This window comes from Osmia lignaria, chromosome 16, assembly GCF_051020975.1.
Source record: "Osmia lignaria lignaria isolate PbOS001 chromosome 16, iyOsmLign1, whole genome shotgun sequence".
Classification (NCBI taxonomy): domain Eukaryota; kingdom Metazoa; phylum Arthropoda; class Insecta; order Hymenoptera; family Megachilidae; genus Osmia; species Osmia lignaria.
In genome coordinates, this window is record NC_135047.1 from 3,019,289 (window position 1) to 3,047,180 (window position 27,892).

At 39.9% G+C, this 27,892-nt stretch overlaps 3 protein-coding genes across 10 annotated transcripts; 2 read left to right on the plus strand and 1 right to left on the minus strand.

Moving 5' to 3' along the window:
• The first annotated feature begins 39 nt into the window (after positions 1 to 39).
• Positions 40 to 1,803, plus strand: LOC117600849 (uncharacterized). 2 transcript variants are annotated; one of them, XM_034316789.2, is made up of 3 exons: positions 40 to 188; positions 290 to 1,461; positions 1,541 to 1,803. In XM_034316789.2, the coding sequence occupies exon 2, from the start codon at positions 382 to 384 to the stop codon at positions 1,459 to 1,461; it is 1,080 nt and encodes a 359-aa protein (XP_034172680.1). In that variant the 5' UTR covers positions 40 to 188; positions 290 to 381; the 3' UTR covers positions 1,541 to 1,803. The 2 variants fall into 2 exon arrangements, with proteins under 2 accessions (XP_034172680.1, XP_034172681.1); XM_034316790.2 differs by having other exon boundaries at positions 73 to 188; positions 285 to 1,803.
• Positions 1,804 to 2,697: 894 nt separating this feature from the next.
• sev (receptor protein-tyrosine kinase sevenless) lies at positions 2,698 to 27,815 on the minus strand. Of its 7 annotated transcripts, none has more exons than XM_034316776.2 (21): positions 27,027 to 27,815; positions 20,220 to 20,279; positions 14,945 to 15,004; positions 14,740 to 14,830; positions 13,073 to 13,305; positions 12,808 to 12,918; positions 11,552 to 11,717; positions 10,918 to 11,411; positions 10,553 to 10,842; positions 9,900 to 10,256; positions 9,529 to 9,832; positions 9,123 to 9,446; positions 8,438 to 9,039; positions 7,736 to 8,374; positions 6,050 to 7,452; positions 5,555 to 5,977; positions 5,226 to 5,449; positions 4,694 to 5,164; positions 4,266 to 4,629; positions 3,884 to 3,937; positions 2,698 to 3,771 (listed from the first exon to the last, which is right to left on the minus strand). In XM_034316776.2, exons 1-21 carry the CDS (start codon positions 27,177 to 27,179, stop codon positions 2,909 to 2,911), a joined length of 7,686 nt encoding a protein of 2,561 aa, XP_034172667.2. In that variant the 5' UTR covers positions 27,180 to 27,815; the 3' UTR covers positions 2,698 to 2,908. The 7 variants fall into 7 exon arrangements, with proteins under 7 accessions (XP_034172667.2, XP_034172666.2, XP_034172663.2 ...); XM_034316775.2 differs by having other exon boundaries at positions 12,802 to 12,918; XM_034316772.2 differs by having other exon boundaries at positions 5,226 to 5,446; positions 12,679 to 12,918.
• LOC117600850 (cAMP-dependent protein kinase catalytic subunit 1) lies at positions 13,377 to 14,746 on the plus strand. Its single transcript, XM_034316791.2, has one exon. The coding sequence runs from the start codon at positions 13,498 to 13,500 to the stop codon at positions 14,539 to 14,541; it is 1,044 nt and encodes a 347-aa protein (XP_034172682.1). The 5' UTR covers positions 13,377 to 13,497; the 3' UTR covers positions 14,542 to 14,746.
• Positions 27,816 to 27,892: the final 77 nt, after the last annotated feature.

Genomic DNA, 27,892 nt, shown 5'->3' on the forward strand with positions numbered 1-27,892 from the left:
CTGACGCGGGAAAATTTGGATTTACATTTATGCTATACGCCATCTTCCCTAGTGAAGCCGTTGTGCTCGATACTGTAAATACAAATGGCGGCGAGCCGTGTTGCGTTTATTACGATTGAACGGAGTATCTAGCGTTATAACGAAAGTTTTAAATATAAAGAAATACGCTCTAATAATAATCGAATAACGTAAGCATAAAGAATACATTTTCTTCTACTTTTATATTAATATATTTTTATAGGCTCGTGTTTTGGTGTGTCTATAACACACTATTTTGTTGTCAGAATAGGTTATCTTATTTTCACGTCCTTCGCATCAACATGCCAAAAGTCTGATCGACAAAGTATTATTCGAAGAAACTGATCGATGAAAGGGTAAATAATGTCTAGCAGCAGTTCTGAAAGCAGTGACGACAGTCGTCACGAGAAATCACGGAAGAGACGTAAACACAGACGCGACGAGAGTCCTAACCAAGACAGGCGTTCGAACAGAAAGGAATCGAGCAACAAGAATCGAAGTTACAGAGATAGTAGAGAAGGTAGGGACGTTCACAAATTTAGCAGAGACGTAAGAAGAGAAAATAATGATGTACATCGTGATAGATCACAACGCGAACGGGATAGGGAATATAGGAATAGTCGGCATGATCATCCGAGGAGAGACGATGAGAAACAAAATGACAGGAGAAGGTTTGAAAGGTCTCCTTTGAGAAGAGAAGAACCTCGTTCAAGGCATAGAGAGTACGAGGAAAAAGGCAGAAGATACAGAGATGTAGGTGATCATAGAAGATACGATGATACGAATAAAGAAAGGAGGAATACTTTTGAAGAAATGAAAATGAAAAAGGATCACCCTTCACCAGAATGGGGTAAACCCTCTGTAAAATCAGAATCTAAACCAAAGCCCCAGGATAAAGAGAAGCCAAATTTTGAGTTGTCTGGGAAATTAACGGAGGATACAAATACTATAAATGGAATAGTTATTAAATATTCTGAACCATCAGATTCAAGAAAACCTAAACGCAGATGGAGATTGTATCCCTTCAAAGGAGAAAAAGCATTACCTACCTTGTATGTTCATAGACAATCAGCGTATTTAATGGGCAGAGATAGAAAAATCGCTGATATTCCTTTGGATCATCCTTCGTGTTCTAAACAGCACGCTGTCTTACAATATCGTTTAGTATCTTTTCAAAGAGAAGGGGGTGGTGAAGGGAAAAGAATACGCCCTTACCTTATAGACTTGGAGTCTGCAAATGGTACATTTGTAAATAATGTAAAGTTAGAACCAAGAAGATATCATGAATTATTGGAGAGAGATGTATTACGTTTTGGATTCAGCTCGAGAGAATATGTTCTGTTACATGAACACAGCAAGGATGATTCCTTGGACGATGATGTCCCCTTAACTACTACAACAACAGCAACAACTACTGTTACTACTACTACAAGTACTGCATAGGTAATTTTTCAATCTATGATACTTCATGAATATGTTACTTTTTCTCAATATAAGTAACTTTTCATGTACTTTATTCCAGGAATTTGTAAAATATTTGAACAAACAAATCTTTAAATAATTTTAAATTCATTAGCAGTATATTAATATCATCTATTAGATACGATTATAAAACTAGTGTGATTTTTCTTAAGTTATACAGTAAAAAGAAATCTTATTGCTATTCTTAAATAGAGCATTTATGACGGTACAATATTCACTGTAATAAAAATCTTTAATTCTTGGTAAAACAATTTGTCATTAATGACAAAAATTCATTATAATAAATAATATTTGAACAATGTTTATTCATTTACATCGAAACTTTTATTTAGCCCGAACTTAGACGGTAAATTTCATAAATTGCGTGATTCGATAACAAGTAATATGTGTGAGTTAACATAAACGTGTATGTATAACATACAATATTCATACGATTACTACTTCCTTTGCCATATACATTTTTTAATGTGATATTAAAAGGTATTTACAAGAGTTGATTTACTCTCGGTAAAAAATTATTTCGAGGAACTAACAGTATTCAGACAATATTTAAATAGGAAGACTCTAAAAAATATTTCAGAAAACTTGTCGGATTATTTTATTTTGTAAATGCATTTATTTTATTTTCATAACTAAACAATTTTGTCTTACAAAATTATCAAAATATTTTCGGAGAATATCCAAATTTTATTGCTACAATTACCACAGTATATTCTTTCAATTTGTATACCTATAACTCTTCTAATACTTTTACGAAATTTAAAAAAATATTAAATTTGTTTGAGAGTAAAGTATTTACAGTCCCCTTGAAAATGTATGAATGTATTATTAAAATTGTAAAATACGAGTTTAGAACGCTATCAGTTCAGTCATATAAAATTTAATATAATTGAAGACGTATTACTCTTAATTGTACTATTCTCAATAAGAATCACTAAATTTATACATAAAACTTAACAAATCCTTATGTAACATGAAATATCAATTTTTTATATTTTACCCTACGATATCACCGAATATGAAATTTGTACAATGAACAGTGAAAATTTGATCATACTTTTACGTAATTAAATAAATACATTAGTCGCGATAACAAGTATAAAACTATTACTTTCGATCACTTTATAATAATACTCTATATCTATTCTCGTTTCTTACGTGTTACGACAACAAGTCACCGATTACAACTAAAACTGCTACAGTAAAAAAAAAAAGAAATTTCTGCCACAAATTTACCTACAAATTAATGATACGTATTAAACTTTTAAATATTTACATATTAATATGGCAGTTTAGAACTATGGAACTTGACGCGCGTTTCCAGTTTCATCGTGCAGTTATAACTGAAACTTACGATTGTGCTTTAACGACTTTAATTAATCCATCCTCACCTTTAACAACAATAACTTCAGGATCCGTTCACTCTAACGGCATCCGTATTAATATTCGTGTACGTGACTATATTGTTGCTGTCTTCGACGACAGGAGTTTGTCTTAATAAATTTAACAATGCACTATTTATCACCAAAGGAATGTTGGCTTTACCATTTTGTAAATTAGAATGAGTCCTTTGAATTTTTGGCAATGTGCTTTTAACGTTACCATCGTTCGCCATTGTGTCTCCACCGATAACACTGTTCTTCAGAGGAAGAACATTTTGCGAACTAATTAAAGATGAGCTAGGTCGTGTTGGTGGAGCTAAACTGATACTGGAGCTTAACGAACTAGAACTTCTACCTTCTAAACTTATCTCCGAACCTCGTCGTTCGACTATGTTCCTTTTATTCTTTCGTTGATCAGTTAGAGACGTGAAGGAGTCTCTTTTTAAGATCGTTTTAACAGTCGGTCCTGATTGCGAGCAATCAGAACCGTTAGACTTTTCAGTCATACTTGCAAGCGATGCTCTTTTACGCTCGGGTAAACTTAAACTGGATACCGAAGATCTCTTATCACATTTCTTCCCCAGTTGTTCTTTGGTGTCACTCAAAGTATCTTTCTGTTCTTGGTCAGAGTGTAAATTCTTCTTTAGATCTCCATTTGTACTAGGTTTGGTTGTATTAGTCAGGTTCGGATGAGAGATATGGATCGATCGAGGCACTTCGTATCCGTTCGTCGAATTTTCCCTTAAAATAATATCCTCGTTATCCGCTAATAACTCTAAATATTTCGGTGTATCACTGGATTGCGATGTCAGGGCTGCGTTATGAGAATTCTGAAGGAATGGTTGCATATCGCGACTGCCTTCGGAACTGCTCGATTTCCAGGAGTTCCCTGAGAAAATCATTCGATTATAATATATTCCCTTATCAAGAAAGTTTTTGTGAATTATGATGAAAGATCGACGGAGAAAGCAGAGCATAGATGATATTTAGAATAAACCTACCTGAATTATTATGATTTTGATTCTCGTCGGCAAAGTAAGCCATGTTAGACACGCCTGTAAGCATGAGCCATGCGATGATAAATATGTGTCCAAGCAAATTTTTATATTTATACATTAAACATTTTTATGAATTAACGAACAATGATCATCGAAAGAATTATGTAACTCGAGTGAAGCATGCTTATTTTTACACCGAAGATAAATTGAGCGATAACATTGTTATGACAAAATTGAAGACATTTATAGATGTATGATTATATATGTCAGTAAAAGCTAACATGTAAAATAAGCGCTCTTCAGATTCGACAAGCCAAGATGTATCAGATTGACAATTTCGTGCCAACAGATTTGCATAATGCAAATATTTGAGCCTAGGCCTTACCTCTTCTAGCCAGGTAATGACCAGCGTGTACCGGACTTAACGGCGCGTCCTCTATAGTGCTACGAAGACTAACTATGTTTTCAAGGCAAACTTTGAAACTCGGCCTGGCATCAGCGGCACTCCAACAACGCAGCATCAGTTGATGTAGAACAGGTGGACAGTTGAGAGGTTTGGGTAACCTTCCACCCGCACGAACGTGGTGTAATACTTCTAGATTAGTCCTGGCAGGATACGGTTGCTGCCCTAACGACGTGATTTCCCACATCAGTACTCCAAATGCCCAAACGTCACTCTGAGAAGTGAATACTCCATCCACCAATGATTCAGGAGCCATCCAACGAACGGGGAGCAACCCTTCCCCTTCCTGTATGGAAAAGAAATTTGAATATCATTGTAACCCTAAATGATGAAGTTACAGGAGTACTGACCTTTCTATAGTAATCGTTCTTGTATATATCCCTGGCAAGGCCAAAGTCACCGATCTTAACGACACGGTTCTCTCGATCCCTAGCAGATACCAGGCAATTTCGGCAGGCTAGATCTCTATGTACAAAATGCAGGTCCTCCAAATAACGACATCCCCTAGCGACATCTTCGCACATGGCAAGTAAATCTTGCAAGCGCAGAGCATGTGGATCGGAAGGCTGCAACGATCGGCTGGCTCTCAAATAACTTAACAAATCGCCAGCCTCCATCAGTTCCAGCACCAACAGTGGTGGATCTGTGTCTAAACAAACTCCCAGAAGTCTGAGCACGTGTTTATGCCGAAAATGACTCATAAGTCTGGCTTCCTGAAGGAACTCGGTCTTCTCCTGAGCCGATGCTCCCTTTCGTAGGGTTTTTATAGCAACCGGGGTGATTCCTGGTCTCTCCAAATCTTTCGCGTTACCTTGAAACACCTGTGAAATTTTCAAATAGAGATTTATCACTTTTCCGATGACAATCACCTCTCACACTCACCTCTCCAAATGCCCCGCTGCCCAGAAACTTGGCCAGCGTGATTTGTTCCCTTCTGATTTTCGGCAACGTCGAGTCATCAGGATCAGTTTGCAAAGTGGACGCATAAAGAGCGTTGGATTGAACGAAATTTCCTCTCGGTATCTCCCGTAGAGTCGCCAGTTCTACGTCGCTTACTAACGGAGGTAGAACTGCCTTTTTGTCCTCCTTGCGTTGCCGATACACTGCTGAATTACAAAATTGATCCTTTATATTTCTCTTACGATCTCTGATCTACGATTACACCAGCTGGTGTTGGGGTTCAAGACCTCCTGATATAATCCTACACTTACGGCAAAGAAAATAACAAAAGCAGATGAGCATGATGGTGATAACAGGGACGCTGAGTCCCAGCACCAAACCAAGATGCTGTTGTGTCGCTAATATTCCTCCTGTAGTTTCAGTTAAATCAATGACGAGACTGGATCTGCTCCATGGGCCAAATCCGTACGCGTTTTTAGCCTGAACCCGGAACCGATACTTGTCGTCCATGTCGCCCGTGATTATCCAGTAATTATCCGTTCCATTGTAATACAGTTTCCAGCTGGTATTATCGCTCGAGTCTATTTGTTCGTTGATCTCGTTTATTTTCATCCCTTCTAGACGGTAGAGCGTGATCTGTGAACCATGAGCCTGGGCAGGTTCCCAGTTTAATTGATACACGGAATTGCGAAGCTTAGTAACTGTAGGCATTCCTGGCGCACTTGGTACATCACCTATAAATTAAAATAAACAATTTAGAAAATCAGGAAACTATAATTAGAATGTTAATTTTAAAATTCGTTTACCCATTGTCAGAAACGTGAACCCCCCATCGGGTGGCCAAACAAAGTCTTTCTTATAATTAGGATATCTAATGAGCAGACGAAATTTGTACGAAGTACGCGGTTGTAGGTTCTTGATAAAGTAAGTCACTTTGTTTTTGTACATTTTAGAATCATTCGCCACTTGCCAGTCCTCCATGGCAACATCTTTATACTCTAAAGTGTATTTGACTTGATTCACGGTTGGCGTCCAAGTTACATTCAGACTGTCCAAACTGACCCCAGTTAAGAATATTTTATTAGGCTCCGGGTACATTGTCACCGGTTTGCCAAGACTCTCGCTATAATTGTCGTTAGATTCAGCAGGATAGGCACGGACGAACACTTTATACTTCTGACCAGGCAACCATGGTTCGAGCATGCTAAAGAATCGACCATCCGCGGTGCGCTCGTTGCCCTTTATCAACTGTTCTCCCTTTTGTCGTGCCCCGTTTATCAGGCTATCTAGCTTCCAATGTATTTCGTATCGGACAGCAGCAGCGTTTAGTATCTTTGGAGGCATCCAATAAACGATGGCCAACGTTGGGGTCAGAGCCTCGACAGTTACGTTTTCTGGAGCAGTCGGAGCACCAGCTCCGGTTCTCAGTACCACGCCAGAGCCAAACTCTAAGCTCATCGATTCTAAATCAGCATAGTAATTGCTCAATGCCAGTTTCAATCTGTACTTCGTGAAAGGCTTCAGATTCTTTATTTGATACTCAGTTTCGTATGTCTGCAACTTTGTTCTGTCAGTGTCCTTGCACATGTTAGGATCATTTTCCAAGCACGGAGACACGTATATCGTGTACAGTGTCGTAGGTAAATTGTATTCCTTGCAATCGAACTGAGGTACAGGTCGAGGAAGCTTCACAGTGATAGTATTCGCTGTTTTATTGGATTCTTCGACGTTGTAGGACACCTGATGGGGTATCAAGCAATTCGTTATGGGATAGGATTGCAATGATTTCCCAAGAGCTTTTATGCTGCGCACGGTTGGCAGATAGAAATGCTTGATATCTTCATCGTCAGGGTACTTTTTATTTACGAAGTAAATCTGATCCTCCGCGATATTGGACCAATAGATGTTCATCTTGTCGACTGTTAACGAGGTCGGTGGCAGGCCTTTGTTGAAGCTCACGCTCACTATCAAGCTGCAAGTGCAACCATTGATGTCAGCGATGTTTAGGTGCCCTTCCAGGGAGATCCAGTACATGACTGGTTTCTGATAGTTCGTGCTGTCGATCGTCATCACGGGAATCACCGATGGTCTGTACGGACAAGAGCAGTCGTCTGTGTGATTGAAGAACAATTGATTCGATTTTCCATTCAAATCTGATTGCATTATCACTCCGATGTCCTTCTTCGTTAATTCTATCCAGTACAGTGATCTGTAACAAATCATTATCATAAAGTGTAATAGGGTCTGATGAATTCAATTGGCCGATTTCTATTAACACTTTGACTGCCACGCTAAAGCCGTTGAACATTTCATAAAGTATTACTTTTGTCTTCACAAATCTTAAAGTAGTTCATTATATTTTTATTTCCAATTAGGTAAGTCAATGAATGATTAATAATGAGTGATGGATTCCTATTGAAATTCAAGTGTATATGGGTCACCATATATGGATGACCTGGCAGTCAGAGTGTTAAGCAGAATGCACTAATTACCCTGTAGATGGTAACACGTCAAGGTTCACTATGCGCCTATTCGTCGTAACGATATTCTCGTACTTAAGAATACCAACTTGCCAGGTGGTCAAATCTAACTTCATGATACGACCTTCGTTTTCTATGTAGCTCGATTCGGACCAATACAAGTTCCTCGCCACCCAATCGACGGTTATACTAAGAGCACTGTTGTTCAATGCCAACATTTTCGTGGCATTCGCACCGTTCAACTCCGAAGTGACCAACTCTTGCATCTCGTTTATCCAATAGATTTTACTCTCCGCAGCTAGATAGGCCACCTCGATGGCAATGTGTCGAGTGATCGTGTAATTTACTTCTTGATCTAGATCCGATACCCTAACCGCATCCAGCGTAGCTACTAACAGTTGGGGTACCGGATTCTCGTATATCGTTGAAATGTTTATCACATCCGTGTACGGCCCTGCGCCGATCTCGGTATGCGCTCGAACTTGGAAGTAGTAAGTTGTATTTGGCAAGAGATCTTGCACAGTGTGCTCCAGTAATGACGCAGGAATCAAAGAGTTATCGCAGATTTGGATCTCTGTGTGGTTCTCTATGAACCAACATTGAACTGTGTACCCAGTGATCAAACCATTAGTGAACTCTGGTTGGTCCCATCTGTAATCAGATTATCGTTTTCATTTATTTTCTTCTGTAAAATTTCTTTCTGTAAATTCTTACCTGAATATCGCGAATATATCTACGTTCTCGCTCAGTGGTTCTTTGTGGAACTCTATGAAGGCTCTGGGATTGGTTGGCTGGGTCGGCACACTTTGCGGTGATCTTAATATCTTCCTGGTATGGTGTGCAGTTTCCCAGTATGTGAACGCTTTCACTGTCACCTCCAGGACCGAATAAGGTAGAATCTGTTCCGAGTTGTTGTAAGGCATCGAAGTCTCGGTCGTGATCTCTGGATTCGAATTCGTGTTAATGTAGTCGGCGAATTTCACTTCGTAGAATACAGTGCCGTAGTTGATGTTCTCCACAGGGTCCCAGGATATGTTGAAGTTCCTCCAGATCCCTTCAACTCTGATGCTACTGTAATTAACCGCGTTTGGTAGAACGACCACCGTCTCTGATGTTAGATTCTTTGGGTATTGATGAAGAGCTGGATCCATCACGGCTACCATACGAAGGCCCGATAGAGCGATGCCATTTATCACAGCTGTGTTCTGACCTGACAGATCGCCTATCACTGCGTTTCGATCGTCTTGCAGCCAGAAAAGGTGCTCTGAAAAGTAACACAAAGAGCCTTGCATGTTTGGATGCTGCAGGGCTGACACCTGGAAACAAAATGAACAGATCAATACAAAATTTAAAACATCAGTCAATCGAGGCAAAAAAAATCTTTGATAATAATAAGAACCTTCTCAGGCACAATTTTGTGACTCATAGGGATCCTTTCTGACGTTGGTGCACGATAGACAATCGATCCACTCTCATAACTACGAACAATCCAATAAACGTATCTGTTTTCTGTGTCCAACGTTAAACCCATCACTTGTTTGCCATTGAATATCTCGTCAGAATGATAGTATCTTCTATCCTGTCCATTTAAGCGCGCTACTTCAACCGCATGACCTGTGGACCAATATAAATACGCCTCCAAAGAATCGATCATTAATTCCTTAACGATGGCTAAAATTGACATAGGTTCCTGATGAGATCCATTTAAATTTGCTCTTGTAATCTGGAATGAGTAGATATGAAAATAAATCATACTCGTCTTTGAGGTATTAAAAGTTGATTGAAAGGATCTTTGTTATATTTACAATTTGTTGCTTCGGATTAGCCCAGTATAATTTTCTCGATAGCCAGTCAACAGCCACGCTACCGACGGAATGAATGTTCATCTTGCTCTTCTGATGGCTAGTGACATTGTATCGGTACAACGCGGAATTATTTCCCACGATATATAGAACATCCTTGTGCCAAGTGACGTCGACGATATGATAGTCGGTCTCTGCTTCTTTTAAACTCGCTTTGTATATCAGAGTTTCGATATTCTCACCAGTTACGTCGCTTCTTAGGAGACCTTCGTTCGCGGACCAAAGAATGGACGCGTGTGATCCGTCTCTAAAATTCGAACGATTTTTATGCAAAATATTTCACATCTTTCGAACAACGTTAGAAAGAAATTTACCTTAACGTTCGTCCCCTGAATTCGGTGGACCACGGTCCTCTGCCAGCGCTGGTATAAGCGGCAGCTTTGATCGAATACTCTGATTTCTCTCGAAGATTATGCACAGTGTGAGACGATCCGGCGATATCTTTCTGATGGATCGTCTCCCCAGTGGACTCGTCCTTGATCTCGAGCTCGTAGGACCAATTCTGCCAAGCGCCCTTACCCTGACCGCCCAACAAATGAGGCGCTTGCCAAGAAACTTTGGCCCTCTCTACCCCGAGAACAGCTTGGACACCCGTGGGAGGATTCACCGGAACAGGAATGGGCTGGCTCGCGTCCATAAGTACATTGACACTGATAAATGAACCGTTCGACCTGGAAGGGACATCTCTATTCAGCATTCCGTACCGAGGTCGTAGGATCAGAGATCGAAGTTCAATATGTATTCAAAAATTCGAGTTGAAAATAAGGGTTTCCTTTTATGGCACTTGAATGCAACTCGAGAATATTTCATACACCATTGAAGATACGAGAAAAGTGTTGTAGAAAAGATTCTAAGGTCAAGTTAATTTTTCAAATGGAATACAATGGATTACAAGATCTGAATTTTTAAGATTTCATAAATGTACAACCTTTTATTATAACTGAATTGATCATTAATGGATTCTCACCTATCAGGATAGGCATTATGAAAATATCTGTTCTGTCCTGAATGATATCCTTCTATCAATACCTCCTCCCCGTTGGTAAAGTAAAACAAACCGTTCGCCATTGCTAAAGAGATTACATTCTTGAATTTCGGTTGCTGAGTGTTGTTACGGATATTGAACAGCTCCCGACCATCCAGGGAAAGTGACCTCACCGTGTTATTAATGTGACTAGGGACTAACAACTGAAAGTTCGTGTGGTCTACAGTGAATGCGTTCAAATAAGCTTCTTCCAGGATTAAATAAGGCTGAACCTGAAGAGAATAGCTAGTGCTTTTATTTATTTCATGGAAATTATTGTTCGAATCTGTTAAAAAGATTGGAAGTACCTCGTGTTTCACTCCGTTGCTAATGTCAGCCAGATCCAATCTGTACAAACCACACTTGTTCACCCAGAATAAGTATCCATTGTACGGGTCTACTTCGATGTGAGTGGGTTGCATTAAGGAACCAGCCACGGCAACAGTCAAACCTCTTCCATCTAAATTGCATCTTGCTATCTGCCAAATCGTCGCGTGTTTCACCTCGCCCAGAATGTATAAATGCAGGTTCAGCCAATCGACGGACAGGCTTAACGGTTTGAAGTTAGTTTGACTGGGGCTCAGTATCACTGTCGGTTTCGTTCGTTTCGCGAGGGACGTTCTGTACACGTATCCCATGGAATCAGAGACGAAAAGCTGGGCGGAAGCAACGTGGATCGCGACACCACAAATCGTACTCGGGTTCTCGTAAATCACGCTGGGATCGTCAAGCATGTCCGCGTCCTGCTTCATGACTACGTGTTGCCCTCCGAGAATTAGAATTGGTTGTTGCGTGTCTTTCACTGGAATATTATCGAATTAATTAACTGATCCTGTTTCTTTATCGAATATCCGGAGCTGAGAACTAGTCATTCGAAATACATTTTTATCGTTTCTCTGAATCTATTTCAAAATTTTCCAAGCTCTTTCTATTTGTACGTACCAGCCGGTTCCGGGGTTGTTGTAATGCAAGTGACCGCAGAAGGACCCTCGCCGACACCGTTTCTCATAGTTACGCTTATGGAATAATTTTGATTCGGCTCGAGATTTTGAAACATGTAGTGACCCATGATTTTGAGACATGTAGTATTCTCTGACGCTGGTATATCCTGTTAATTGATTGTAAATAGTGTTGGAGAATTTATTATTTTAGCTTATCCCTTTCGATCCCTTCGGGAAATCAGTATGCGAGTAGGGAAAGAAACGCCATGCCAGAAACGTGTATCGCGGAAGATCTGGTTCGTACAAGTTAACAAGCTGATATTAACGGGATTAAATTGTATAAATTAATCCTTTACAGTCCGATATTCTTAATTAATCCGTATTTTAGATTCTATATTAAAATGTTTCAGTTTTATAAATATGGTAGCGTTTAATTAGGCTTATGCCGGTGAAGCACACTTGGACCGTAAAGAATTAATAGATTTGCGATAGCAGAGTTATTCGAAGCAATGAGGAAGCAGTTGAAGCGTATGCTATTCAAAAATATTAGCAAGCCTAAAGTAGGCTATAGTTTAATAAATAATTTAACACGTTGACTACCGTAATGAAAATAGCAGTTAATTTGTGAATTTCAATTTTCAAACTTTCAGTTTGCTATCCAATTTGCTATGGCATTCAACGTGTTAATAAACATCTCGAATTATACAAAATATCGACAATTTTCTGAGCTGCTTAGAAAAATTTGCATTCTCCATAAACCATGCTTGTTCCTTTAGCATTTTTATCTATCAAAGTGCATTCTTACTCGGGAAAGGTGAGGAATCTTGTAGAACCAGTTGATATATCGCACAGTGCTGTCTGCTATAACAGTTAGAAAGAATAGGAAAGTGCTATTGGCTTTTTGCGTCGATAGAACGCTGCTTTTAGTGACGATAGCTTAGAAAGATCAGTACGTGTAGCTAAAGTAATAGATTGTTGCATATCAAATGATAAATTACAAAATATATAAATAATCCACCTTTCGATCTGCAACAATTTTGACAGAAAAAAGGTGATCGAGAAAAGTGATCAAGAGACATTGATAATTGGTATCCGTTCGAATGATTGAAGTTCTGGCGTGGCGTGTACCTTAAGCTGGGAGTAGTCAGCCCCTTGCAGTCGCAGGACATAAGACAAAAGTGGCCCGTTTGGAAATGGACCTGGTTCCCAAGACACAGAGACACGGCAGCTGTCAACCACCGCCGCTCTTACAATTACCGGTGCTGAGGTCGGTAAACCCTCTGCCAGCGTTCGTATCACGACGCTCGGAGCGGAGACGATCGGCTCGGGATTGTGTTGCGATGATTTTAAGAGTAACGCTACGCGAAACTGCAATTAAACACCGCAGTCGTCCGGAATTAATCTATTATTGAGAAAATTCAGTTTGGAACTTCTCTTGATTAACACCTTCGAGCCCGTTTGGGTAGATGAGATGACCAAGAGAACATTAAACCCTGAATATTTTATACAAAGATCAACTTACTCTGTACTTCGTGTACGGCTGCAAGTTCTCCACCAAGATCTGATCATCTTCCCCCCAAGATTGATTTCTGCAGTACTGCCAAGTTTCAGCCAGTTCTTCGTACCTCCATTGCACCAGATACGAGATTCCTCCTCCGCGTCTTTCGATGTCTATTCCTTTCCATTCGAGCCTCAGAGATGTTGCGGTCAACGAGTCCGCCACCAGAGCCGGCGCGGGTGGGATGCCGATTTCCGCTGATAATCGACAACAAAAATCATTTCGTTACGTTCACAGACATGAAGATCGACAAAAGTCGATCGAGTGGCCAATTTCACGAAACCTAACCGCGTTGTTGTCTAATCTGTGTATACTGTATACGAAGAATCTCATCTGACGATGAATAATTTGTAAATTTTACAAATATCTTCCGATAAGAAAGTGACAGAATGAACGCAGAACGACAGCGTGCGTTCGCCGAGTACCAGAAGATACTGGACGAGCTAAAGACTGCGTTCTACGAGCGATGGAAGGTTAAGAAAACTGACAACGTCTCCATGAAGGACTTCGAGCGATTTCGAACGGTCGGCAGCGGTGCTTTCGGACGGGTTATACTCGTCAGATACAGGCCAACTTCCGTCTTCTACGCTATGAAAATCCTGGACAAAGCGAAGATCGTGAAGATGAAACAGGTGGATCACACCCACAACGAGAAGAAGATACTCCAGTGTGTTAGGTTCCCTTTCGTCGTTTTCATGGAGTTCTTCTTCAAGGATAACTCTTACATTTACATGGTATTGCCGTTTATAAATGGTGGGGAAATGTTTACTCATCTAAGGCGAATGGGGAAGTTCGATGAATCCCTGTCGAGATTCTATGCAGCCCAGGTGGCTTTGGCGTTGGAATACCTTCATCATTGCAGCCTGGTTTACAGAGATTTAAAACCGGAGAATATTTTGATTCAGCACACTGGTTATATACGAGTGACGGATTTCGGTTTCTGCAAAATGATCGACGGAAGAACATGGACCCTGTGCGGCACACCCGAGTACCTGGCACCGGAAGTGATCCTGTCGAAGGGTTACGGGAAATCCGTGGACTGGTGGAGTTTCGGTGTGCTGATCTACGAGATGAACGCTGGTTATCCGCCGTTTTATTCACGGGATCCCATGAAGATATACGAGAAAATCGTTGCTGGGAAATATAAATTCGCTCATCATTTTGGCGAAGAGTTGAAGGATATCTTGAAGAATATACTTCAGGTGGATCTGACAAGACGGTACGGGAACTTGAAGGGTGGTAGCATGGACATCAAAGGTCACAAATGGTTCCAGTCCACCGACTGGAACCAGATTTACCATCAGAAGATTACGCCCACTTTTATACCGCAATGCGAAACACCGGACGACACGAGAAATTTTGATCATTACGAGGAGGAGTCGTTGAGGGTGGATCAGGTTGATCGTTTCGCCAAAGAGTTTGCAAATTTTTAATTTTAACATACGATATAAAATAATTAACGGTAGACGGTTTCAGTTTTTTTCAAAAGTGCATCGTTGCATTTATCGGAAAATTGAAGTTGCAAGAAGGTTTTCCTCTGCAACTTTCTTTCTATTTTCAACGATCTTAAAGATATAGTTTAATATTGCTTGAAAGACTATTTAACACTGCTATGAATCAGGTTTCGTTACCTTTCAATTGTTGGAAGTAACGATTTAGCGCGTCGTGACAACCCAGAACACAATAGAGTTCCTTGGGCGGCAGCAGTTCTTGCGTTCCATTCTGTAAAGAATACCATTTGATTTTGTAGAAAACAAAACTAGACGTAGGAAAATAATACGCGCAACGTTCAATTTCATGATAAGCAGTAATATTGTTTCAGAATATTATACTAACGCAGACGGCTTGACAGCTCGTGTCGAGTGCTCGTTGCCACGCTCCACAGCCTTTTGTGCACTGAAACAGATAGAAAGCAACGTTCGTGTAAAATTGCGTTACATGATTGTATAAAATGTATTACAGTTAATCGAATTATTATTCAACGATTTATAAGAAGTTTATCATTGCAATTGCACTTCATCTATGAATTAGCGAATTAGATTTTTATTATAATTACAATTTTCCCTTAATATTATTTTCTTTTGGACACTAATTAGTTTTGGTTAAAATTCATCGAATTTTTTACATTTCCTAGCTCGGAATTTTGATAGTAGACATTGGTTTGCTTTTAAGTGGTATCTAGGAGGATAAGAAGTACTTTTAGCTCTTCCAATTTATCTTGTCTTCGGTAGAATAGAAAATACCAGCAGTTAGAAGCCAACTCGAACTCGAAGAGCTTGGTGTAATTTATCTACCCTAAAATAGAGTTTCCATTTCTTGGCCACTGTCTAAATAAATCGCTGCGAAAATTATTAACCCTCCGTGGCATTAATTTTGTCACTGCACGGTTAGCATGTTGAAGAGTTAAAAGACAGTTGGTCCAATTTCTGAGTGGCGTACGACCGATGCCAGACACGACATTATTTTGGCATTGAACCGACTGCAACGTCCACGAGACAAGTTGAACTCGTGTTTGAAAAGACGAAGAAGAAGGTACGGCACGTGCCTCAAGTAACGCCCACGTTCATAAGACGGGTCGGTCGGTGTTCGTGCCGAGCATGGATTTGCGAACCGAAGTTTAACGCATTAACTTTCTGCACGAGAGGATGTGGGCATTTGTCGGCGACAACAAGCCGGCCGTACAGAACGAAGGAAACGAACGTGCCACGAGCGTGGAACGTGTCATTTTTGTTCGCCATTGAAATCGTGATCGTGCATGCAACGTACTGAATTTTTTCACTTAATCCTTCAACGCTGATACGTTCCTCTTAAGCCTCGCCTTTTTTTCCTTTCCATGTGAACGATAAACGCGTCGCGAGATCAGCAAATGTTATCGTACAGAAAATTGCGTTACATCTTTGACGTGGTTTATTAACCCGTTTCGTAGCAATCTTGCTTAATAATTAATAGAAGAATTCATTATTCTTTCTGTTCGATCGTTAATTAACCTGGTGATGATCAGCTGGAAATTTTTACCAAGGTGTATTGATAGGGAAAGTTCTCAAAAGTGATCAATTTCTAAGATATTTTCATTCGGAGATGCACTGAGATGCATGTGCATCGTTGCATTTGGAAAACAATGCAGTCTTCTATGAAACATTGAAATTAAAGAAGAGGTATAACTCTCAGTTGCATGGACGGAGGTCGTCTATCTTGAGATAAATAAAGAATCCGGTAGGGAGCATCTTGAAATGGAACATAACGCGAAATGTAAATACACAGAAGTGATTTGCCCTGCTCGGCCACTTCAACAACTCCAGGAAGACACAGAGATAGTTTGTGGTAGGAGTTCCTCTTCATCGAGTAGCTTTCCGTTAACTGCAACTCGTTCTCCTCTTCAAGTACATATCATCTTTCAGCATAGGACTGGATGAATCTGTTCTAGTCGCGTTTCCTGTTTCAATTTCAAACTTTGCCTGGTAGCAAGTCGGTAATTGGTATTTAATCGTCCTTGAGAGCCATTTACCAATTGTCAAGCTGATCGACACTCGGCCGAGTTCGAGAGGCGCCGCACATGAATGATACCACTCTCGACATTTTAGAATAATAAGCGACCCGAGGAAAGCTTAATAGTTCACCTGTGTCAATTATTTAAATTTTCAAACGAACCGTTCTTTGCAATTCTGCGACTCAAAACTACTGCGTTCAGATATCGTAATTATATTCATTTTTAATTGGATGATAAGAGTTCAGTTTATTCGAGTGGACATACTTGTCACCCAGGTGATAATTACTAAATTAATTAAAATAATTAATCCGCAATTTTTTTAAGAGGAATTACTCAGAGTGACGAGTAGTACCTCTATTTTTAATTGAATTTTTCAGCTATAAAGTGTACAATTTTGATTGAGAAAAATTTTACTGAGTCAGATAGGAAAAATATGGAGTACGATGATTGTTGACTAATTAACGCCATCACGCAGTAATTCCAATATTTATATGCACATATGTACTGCGGTATTGGAGGGTATCACATAGGTCAGATCGTCTGAAAAATCGAGAAGGAACCTTCGGTGCTAGATAAATAAGTTATTAATAAACATTTGGTGGCAGTCTAGTTTTACGACCGCAGCTTGAAGCATTGTAACAACACGCGACATCGACGCCGATCGAGTGAAATAATTGTTATCGAAGTAAGTTCGCGTGTACGAGGAATCTATCAAACAAATCACCGGCAATCTCGTTTCGTAGAAAGTGTAATTTATTTGAGTGAAAAGCTCGGGTTTAAAAATACGACGTTGGCTGATCATTGTTATCGTTAGAAAAAAAAAAAAAGAAAAGAGTAGATACAAAGGGAAGGAATCGAAGGAGCGTGTAACAAGCGTCGGACAAGCATATTTATCTACGCAATGCACGATAGTCGAAACGGCCGTTCTAACAACCGAGGCGACGATTATTTTTAACGTCTCAATTAATCATATTTTCTCCGTGACATTTCATTGCTTCGCCCATTATCAAGCTCGATCCCCTTTTTCAATTAGTTCGCACGAAACACTGCGTTTCTTGAACGCTTCGCTCTTCCATCCCTACCATTCGATTCCATTGGTTGATTAGACGATTTTTACACTAGGATCAAAATCTTCTGTATAATCAGAATAGATCAAGTGATTGTAATTCAGGGCAAAAATAATTTTTTTGCTAGTTCAATGCAATTGGTAATTCGTGGTTAATCAATCAAAGATGATCCAATTTAAATACTTTATTAAGATTTGCCCGAGCTCGTTAAATGTTTGCGTTTTTTTTTCTGATAGAGCAGCAAATAACAATAATAGGGGTTGACAAAACTATCAGACGATGGAAAATGGTTGAAGCATAGTGGCTCGACGCTGCTGCCCGCTAATTTCTCACTTCCTCATTAAAACCTCAACACGCATTACGCCCCAGGCCTGGCCCTCGCTCTACTTGGCTCCCCGTAGATCGTAGATCTTCATGCTACCACGGACGAAGATCTATCCGTTCTCTCCTCGTTTCGCTTGAACCCTAACTGATTCCATTCGAACGACACAAGATGTTGACGCGTCAGCAAATAACACTGCTGGAAAATGAATAATTCATTTGTTTCGAAGATTTCCCCTTCCATTTCTCGCGTCGTAATTAATTAGAACTTATGAAAAATGCGGAAGCAAGATATACACACTTTGGTTGTTTACTGATAGATACAAGAGGGATGAGGGTGGTCTTGAGAGTTTCGTTTGCACGAAATAAACGAAGGAGTCGAACAGTTTCTGGTAGCCAATGTCGAGTAGATACGTTTGTCATGGATATCCTCAATCACGGTGGTCCTCCACTTCAGGAACATGCTTTAAATGTCTAGACTCGTTTTTGCCAGACAGAAATTTTTCTTTCTCTTTACTTAGGGTTGTTTGTATCCTCTATTACTGCTACGTAAACTAACTACCGGATATTTTCATTTCTTCGTTCAATTTAATTTAAATTAATTTCGAAGTTGACTAAATGAATTAAGCTTCATTTTTTCGTAAAAATTTCAATGGATTTTTGTATGAAAAATTTGTTTCTTCCTGGTTGTATCATTCGTCACGGGACACGTGATGGTACAAAAGAAATTCCGGGGGTTCGTCGCTATCGAGGCATGAAATTACCGGAAATAGCGTCGTGGCCGAACCAGTCTCGTATAAATTTCAGCTCTCGAAAACGCAGCGCAAAAGTTCCTTCCTCTCCACACGAGTCTACGCATCTAACGCTTAGATTTCTTTCTGTAAACGTTTCGAAGTAGGTACATCGTGAACACGAGCGAGAATTTAGCGATAAAATCGCCGGGATTAACGGAGGAGGGTAATTAGGGTTGCGTTTAGCAAAAAGTAGAGCGTCTTCCTCTCGAATCGTGTCGACCACAAGCTAACCGTTACTCGTGCGCGTTACTGAAACGTACGAACCGTGAAACGAGGCGAGGGAGGAAATCGTTTCTAGCGCAATTCACCTATCCGCAACTCCTGGTATTCGTGGCTTATTCAACTCTGCACGCAACTTTATACCACGCGATTCTTTCGTACAATCTGTAGTCTGAAATATGAAAAATAATGTTCTCTTAAGGAATAAAATAAAGGGTTGCTCCACCCTATCAATTAAAAAAATCATTATAACAATGGTTCATCCTAAAAAATCATTCAGGAAGCTACTGCAGTAAAGGGTTAACGATCACATTCCTATTTTTCGGTTGGGCCCGATAATTAACCGTATCGCAGGGCCTTTTGTCCTTTTCGTCGCGTTAATTACAGCTCTCGCTCCTACCCTGGAGACACGCGTAGCTGGATATCCTTCCGGCCACGCTAGGGGTCCTTTCTTTTTCCCCTTTGTAAAATGGAACGTGCTAATGGATCGTCTACGAATCCAGGAACGCTTCTAAATTTCAAATACCTCAACACCGACGACTAAACTTGTTGTATCGATGCATCCTACCAAATCTCTTCTGGTAAGGGTTAAATAGCCATGCTTTTCCTGCGCTTTTTCGGCCAGACTTCCGGAACGGGGCCAAAGAAGAGGATGGCGAACAGTGTGGAAAGAGAGGAGAGAACGGAGAGAGCGAATCCGGAGTCACACGGTAATTTGGCGACATCCGCCATAGGACGCACTTGTACGCGATCCAATTTAAAGTCACGAAGCCGTACGAACCCAACCATTCTTTCATTCGTACCCGTAATACGTATACACGTTCGTCGATTCGTCGGCCACCTATCTACGTACACTGGAATCGAATGGTACAAGGGGGTGAAAGGGAGACGGTGGAGCTGACTTTGTTTTTATTTGCCGTTTACCGTCTCTTTAGCAGCGAGCCAGTGAACGGGCACCCCGGGGTCCATCAGCGGAAGTACTTTCATTGTGCCTGGGGACCGGCGTCCCTTTATTTTTGTCTCCGACGTTTGCCTATGTTAATAAACGTTCCACGATACTCGCCGACGGAGATGCTTTAAATTTGCTGGTAACAAGAGAATTATACGCGAGTCCAAGGCCCAGACTGAACGAGAATTAATCCTTTTAGACACAGGGTACGGAGGTCAATTTTTGACTAATATTAATATTAACCCTTTAATAGAACAGGTGTATTTCAACTTACCTGGTCGATCTTGCATCGTACTCCACACCCCACCTCTGAACTTAAGTCGTCCGTTCGATTCTGGAAAAGAAATAATACAAATTTAATACAAATGTTTCAATCTTTGGAAGTGATAAATTTCTAATTCCTGATGTTGTAAATTGCAGAACCTTCTAAGGGTGGATTTGGATCTGACTCCCACGCCTATACAAGGGTGCTTTATTTTAAGAAATAATTTTTTAATACACTGTGAATTCCCACACGTCCCAACGAAATATGCAAACCATTTCCTTGTTGGAAGTCGATTGCAGTGTAACGACAGGCTATGCACGCGATGATTGAAATTCATGAACGAGCAGGTGACAATAGCATTCTTGAATAAATATACAATCGTTACGGTAATTAAGAATTCATAGGTACTAGCTGACTCCCGAAATTCCCATGGTGAAACGCATGGTTTCACACCCTCGCTATCGCCATTGGAATTATCCACCCTTATTCTAAACGATTCCTCGTGTTCTTTTTTTAACGATTTACTTTCGTTTCTATTAAAAGCCGGACGCGCACCTGTGTACCGGAAGCGTGTAACGTACAGGTGCAGAGGGTGTAACGGGTGCGTTAGCCAAAACTTATGCTCAGACGACTCGTCACGATTATTCGGCGATTCATTCGCGACAGGCTAGGTACACCGGGGGTGTCAATTGAACCGGATGAAACAGTTTACTATCTTTTAAAGCTGGCAAGCGATTCAATTTATTTTCTGCGGCCCCTGCACCTAACTACTCTGCCGTTACCAGCATTCGAATCACAATTTTTTTTTTTACTTCAACTTAGATTTATTTTATATCGAGAAACATGAGATTTCATTTTTTTTATCTTATGATTAACCCTTTCATTGCTAATGGTACCTGTAGGTGGTCGAGAAATTAATTTTTCTATTCACGAAGCATTTTAATTTTTTGATGTCATCAATAATTGTTTAAATTTTCTAACAAGGAGACCTCACAGCTGTTGGGTCATCAATTTTAATATAGCTTTTTCTGGTGAATTTTGATGAAAAATAAGTTCACTCATATTCGGCAGTTTTTGTCAATATTTAAGGTCATAGATATAGATATTTAAAGAAAAGGATATAAGAATGTATAAACATATCCATAGAAAAAAAAATCTAGAGAAAAAATGAACTCACCCTCGACGGGATTTGAACTCGCGATAGCGTAGTTCAACGAAAGTGTTGAAGGTTGGTTTACTAATTGAATATTTCAGGAAATTAGAGAATTAAAATATAAAATATCTTCTTAAATATAGAGTATTGACAAAAACCGCCGAATATGGGTCAACTTATTTTTCATCAGGATTCACCAAAATAAGCTAAATATCATAATCGATGAGCCAATAGCTGTGAGGTCTCCTTGTAAGTGCAATTATTATCTTTCGTTGTATTATTTGCCACAGAAAGGGGTGAGGTATTTGAAAGTATACTTTTGAAAAATCGTACATGAGCAACGATTATTATTCTGTTTTCCCAGCGAACAAGAGAATTTGCGACGAGTGACGAGTCCCCTGATAAAGTCTCAAAGCCGGTTGCAGTGTTTTCGCGGCTATCGCCTCGCGGCATGGATGTATCAATTTTACGATGAATTCCTTTTTTTTTCCTTTCTCTGTTCTTTCCATTGCCAGAGGAGCGTCTCGTTGTTCGTTCCTTGCCGGCTGATGCTCGTTTAACTTTGCACCCGATTAATCAAACAGACCTAGACTACCGCGCCGTATGAAACGCGTACCCTTACGACACGTTACAAACTCTTCATACCAGAACGTTCGTGTAACAATTCACTTTTGAAAATTTATATTCAGCTGTCTGTTTACATCGTTCGTATTCCTGCTTTTTGATTACGGATTGTTTTCTTGACCCTCGATTAATAATTTTAACACTTCGGTGATTTCATCGTTGGATTATTTGAAGTAGCTTCAGAGGATTACGTATGATTCTATTATAAAAATTAATTACTGAATTACTGAGGATTGGTTTGCAGCTGCGAATAGTTAAACGGTATCTTCATTTTATTGCTTAACGCTAAAAGCTGCCATTCTCAAGACGGAAATCAGTCGGTAAAGAGCCGTTTTATCTGATCTAAGGTAATCGTCTAACCTGCTCGTCCTTCCGCACGTCCTTCCGCCGTGTTCAACGTCTTTGTTACGCTTCACGGAGTTCGCCAACTGTTGCACCTCGCTTCCGAAAGACTTCAACGTTGATGATTGAGCCTAACGACCAGTCTTTGTCTCTACCCTCCAACTCGATGCACGCGAGACAATTTTTTGTCGAAGCCTGCCTTCAAGGCTTTAGCAGGATCGTGATTGTTTCACCTTGGTCGTGAATTTTATTTTTCCAATTGATCAATTCGGCCTCTAATCAATCTTCGAGCTATTAACCCTTCATAGATTTATTTTCTTCTATAGCTTCTTAGGTTTTCCTAAGATAGTTTCTTCACCGAATAAAACTTAAATTGCACCCTTCATTATCCAAAAGATTCGTAAGATTCATAAGAATCTTCATTAAATGAAAATTTATCCAACAACGATGCTTCGATAAAATTACAAAAAGGACTGGAATTCTATTGCGAATCGTTCAGGTAATGAAGACACGTTACATAAACCTTGATGCAACGTTCAACCATTCAGTAATTACAGTCTCTCCTGAAAAGGCTAGGGACATTCGACTTGAAATAACAAAAGGTGTTTGACAGGTTGAAAGCATCCAAAGGTGTTTCAAGTTGAAGGCAAAAGGGTATCAGGTTTTTTCATGCGGTTTTGAACAAACCACGGTCGCACGGTGTTGAATGTATACCGGACGGTGTCCACTCGGATAGAGCATCCACCTTCGAAGTCTGAGGCTTGTCTTTGGCAAACACCTTAACGGTGCGCCTATCTTTCTCTCCTGGATCGTTTCAAAGCACCGTGCAGCTTTTCCAACGTTTGACCGAGGTGCAAACGTGTTCCGTTCGTCTACGAAACCGCGTCAATTATTCTCGCGTTAATTGAAAAGATACGCATCGCCTCGCGTGCTTCAGTTTCCACTCGTTAGAGCACTCGTTTTTTCGTTTTGCGTCTTTTCCTCGAACGTTGCATAATCCGTGTAGTCATCTTACAATCAGGTGGTTTTGCAGCTTTGAAATTAATTAGTCACGACTAGTTGCAATACTGTTACATTATTTGAAGCGTGCACAGAAATAATTGTAGCGTAACAGGATAATTTTACTTGGAATTAATTGCACCATTACGGTGGACAAATTAGCATTTATATTTGTATTTAGTAATTGTTAGAATGGAAGTTTCAAAAATGATATAAAATTTAGAATGGTTCATAAACCACAAGTTAATCTCCCGAATGTTTTATTGTCGCTGCGACGAGAATTCGTCGAATACACGGTCGCCATTTAATTTCGTTAATTACTTTCAAGATCACGGGACGAATTAAAAACAACCACCATCAGCTGCCACTCATTACGATCTTCAAACTGCCGTTGCTTACAACGTGCATGTGTTTTAATTAATATGACGTCATGTAGAGACGCCGAAAATTCTGTTTTCCAGGATTTCTTAATTGTTTAAACCCTTGCAATTTTTCATAATATTCTGTAATTGATTTTTAATGGTTCATGAGGTTTCAAGTTCTTCTTTTCGATTCGAAATATCTATCAATTAACGTTGTCCCATCATGATGGATCGTGAGAGAAAATCATGTGTGTCCCTTGCCTTTTGAACTAGAAATTCCCTCGAATTCACGAAATCTAATGGATGTGGGCATCGCCCCTATACGAGAATTCAATTCACACGAGTTCGAATATCAAAAAATTGAAAAATTCTTTTTGTACAACTTTGCATACAAGAAATTATGTAATGGAAACCTTGATAAAGATTTCTTGTTATGCAACACGAGTATCGTTCGTTTTTTATTGAATACTACACGTGTATCGCACGAGAATATTTCTAATTAATCAAAGAAATTTTATAAAAAATTCAATTCCATGTCACTGAAGTCACTTAAGTTACTTAATTTATCTATCTCGTACAAAACTTGCACTTTTCTAATAAAAATCACGTCGCCGTCTCACTTACCAAGCACCTCGGTCTTCATAACAGCGCATGTTTGCTTACATGTGAATTTTATTTTTTCAACCTCGAATGCGTTCGTTTAAGCTTGCAAAGAACGCAAAATCAAGATGCAACCGATTCGCACGGTCATCGAAGCGATTTCAAATTTCACACGATTATCGGTGCACCTCGAGGTGAACCCGTAGCAAGTCACGAGGCTGTTGTAGGTGAGAGGATGTGGCCGGCAGGAAGTTCATTGTGTACGGGTACACATATAATATTGCACGTACTACGATCCTGCGGATTCAACTACATAGTTTCCAGCTCGAAATTCTGCAGGTTTTATTCGAATCCTTAGAGGTATCAAACGTCGGTCGTCGACGAATTATGGTCAGAGCTTGTTCGCGTCCACGCAGAACGAAATCGTATGTAGGTTAACGCGTGGGCGGGGATCCATTACACGAGACGTTTATGTAATTATTTTTCAATTAAAGGGAAAAATTCAACGTAGACGAAATCGCGGAATTCCAAGGATCTGTCGAGTCGTCTGCGACGTTTAAGTGGGCATAGGAGAGAATTGCTATTTTTCGTCAAGCGTACCATTAATTCCATAATTTCATTTTTCTCTGGGAAATTTCAAATTTCCTTAATAAAGGCGCGAATCATCAATGGCCCCAAATTTCGCGCCTAAACGATCCACGTCGAAACGGACCAGCAATAAAGTTTCGAGAGCTGATCATGGTGATTATGTAAACGATGGGGTCATCCTAAGCATCACCTCGAGATACGATAACACGACTTTACTATTCGTGTTTACCAAATAACTCGGGCGCCAATGATCGTAAACAATCCACAGATTTTTATAAACTCTTCCGATACTTTTTTATTCTTCATCGGGAACCTTACTTTTTATCTCCGAACCGATTCCCTTGTTGCCCTCCGAACTTCAGAAGACGTAAAGAAAAAAAAACGGGGCTCGAAGGGAAGATAAGAGACGGAGAAATTGATTTCTGAACCGTGATTTCTTTTATCTGGAATCGTATAATTAAAACGTAACGCTTCAAGGAAAATTTTCTTTTATCCACTGATAAACGCGTGGCACTACATAAAAATTAAAATAAATGGATTATTTTTCTTATTTAGTGAGCTATTTTGGGTGGAACGAGGAAGTCTATGGATAAGATGGTTCCCGTAGTCTCGTGTGAACAGACTAGCGGTAAGATGCTCGTAATCTGTGTCTTCGGCAATTGGCGTGAACGAAAATTGCCAGCAATTATCAATTTAACTCTTCACGAAAGGATCGGTTTAATCATTTCACCAGACCGCCTTTTGTTCCGTTCATCTCTCCTGATGCATCCTTTCAATCTTCTCATTCAATCTTTGTACCGGTCGGTGAGTACAGAGAAAAAGGATACAGACGAAAAAATAAAGAGTGCAAGTACTAGATCCTCTGAAAAGATTTGATACACGAAGGTATTCGAATTTTTTAAAGCCTCGAAATTACCAAATTTTCTAATTAAATCGACAGTGATAAATTTCTTTCATATTTTCTACACGATACTTAACAAACGTACTTATTACAGTAGACTCTTGTTATATTGCCGCCGATGGAATTTGTTAAGTTTCCAAGCTCTCATTTGAAGGAAAAAAGGGAGATAGAAATTTTGGAAGGATGGCATATACTTAAAAATTTATGTGAGTGTCAAATTGCTCGCATGGCAATATAACGAGAGTTTACTATATTCCATTTTATCAAATACCGTTCGAATACTTTCCTACGTCATTTGTCTATCAAAATGACATAGTTCGATCGATTTTTTAAATGAAAAACATGAAAAATATCCTTCTGTATCCGTTACAACTCGTCTTTCATCCTCGAGACCGTGCTTATGGACTGCGATGATGCTCCGTCGTGTAGTTAAGTTAATTAATGAATGGTATAGTCGGGATGGAGAGTGGACTTAAATTGATACGTCCTTCGTGCGGAGCCATTTTTGTGCCACGCTCGCTTCGCTTCGACAACGCTTCTCGCTACTTTCAATAAATCGGTGATCGTTTTTTTTTTGCACACTCGTGAAAAATTATATCAATTTTCGAATAAAAAATTGTATACGCCTCGCTGTTCGATGACAAATGATGTACGATACGCAGACACAAATTGAAATAACAAAATCAGTGCTAATCAACACCTCTCATTTAAAAAAAAAAAGAAAAAAATGATTGCCACATTTCGTTTCCACGGACCAATCGTGAACTTCATGGTTGCATTGACCTCTTTGCAAGGAACCGCCGCGATAAAGAAATTTCTCAGCGATTGCGATTATTTATTGCTGTAAACAATCGAGTTCGTCGTTGCAACGCGTGTCATGAAAATACAGGATGGAGAAAACATTGACTATTTCACGGGCGATTTAGTGTTCGGTCCACTTTTATCATAATCACTTTTATCTGTCGCTACTTTCATAATAATATTACAAGCAATCGCGTGAAACGATAATCGGTACCGTGGTTCTTCGTGATTTACCGTAATCTAGTCGCAATTTTGCCCAGATGGAAAAATATCGAATTTATATAAATAATCTGTCACCTTTGTATCGAATTTGGCAAAAGTTATCGGACGAGTTCCTTTTTTAGAACAATGTAAAGGTTGTGAATATTCGTGATAAGCTGTGATTGGAAATGATGGGACTAAAAATGAATTAACTTCAATACTGTAATTTTAATAAAATTGCTAACCTGGTTCAAATCGAGGTCCGGACATTTCGAGGCGCATTCTTCTTGGAGATTAGCAGGAGTTGCCCGATCCTCGAGATCTTCTGGCAGAAACGCCGAGACGCTTCCCGCCAACGCCAACACCTTCAGAAACACGCATAATCCCTTTGCTAACATAATATCCACAACCCCCCCGGAGACGAGCCCTCGATCACCCTCCGCAGAATTTTCGTAAATGGTATCTTCAACTGTCCATCGTCATTGTTCTCTCGATCCTGACAACATCCGCGATCCTACCAATAAATTCGTCAATTTTAGACTTTCATTTTCCACATTCTTCCACATCGATTGTCGTACTCGAAGAACTCGAACAATCCTTTAATTAATTACTGTTCCCTTCGAATAAGGAAGTACGATACTTGGATCACTGTCACTCGGGGAATCACTCACTGAACGAGTAGATTATTTTATTTCTGTCAAATATCACTGATGACACTTCTCGAATGATATGGAAAATTATTTTCCAAAATTTTTCTTCTATTATTCATCCAGTCATTTGGAAAACACGATCGTCACAATCCACAAACGCAACTGTCAGTAAATGTTCGCATCACTTTTCTCTTCCTCGATTATAGTCAATCAAGAAACGATTGCTGAAGGGTTGTTAGCCAGGTGCGCACAGGTAGAATTGCCATGAAAAAAATATCGAATTATTTCGAATCACCTGTGACGTTCGAGTCACGAGGCTCGCACTGCAACAGCCCGGCGTGGTTGTTGTTAATGTCTGGCAAGCATAAGAGCAACTGACTCCGAATAGCCACTAGAGAGTCAACTATCCCCCACCATTGCCACCCTTATCTGTTGCACTCTGCTTGACCAATTCCCTCCGG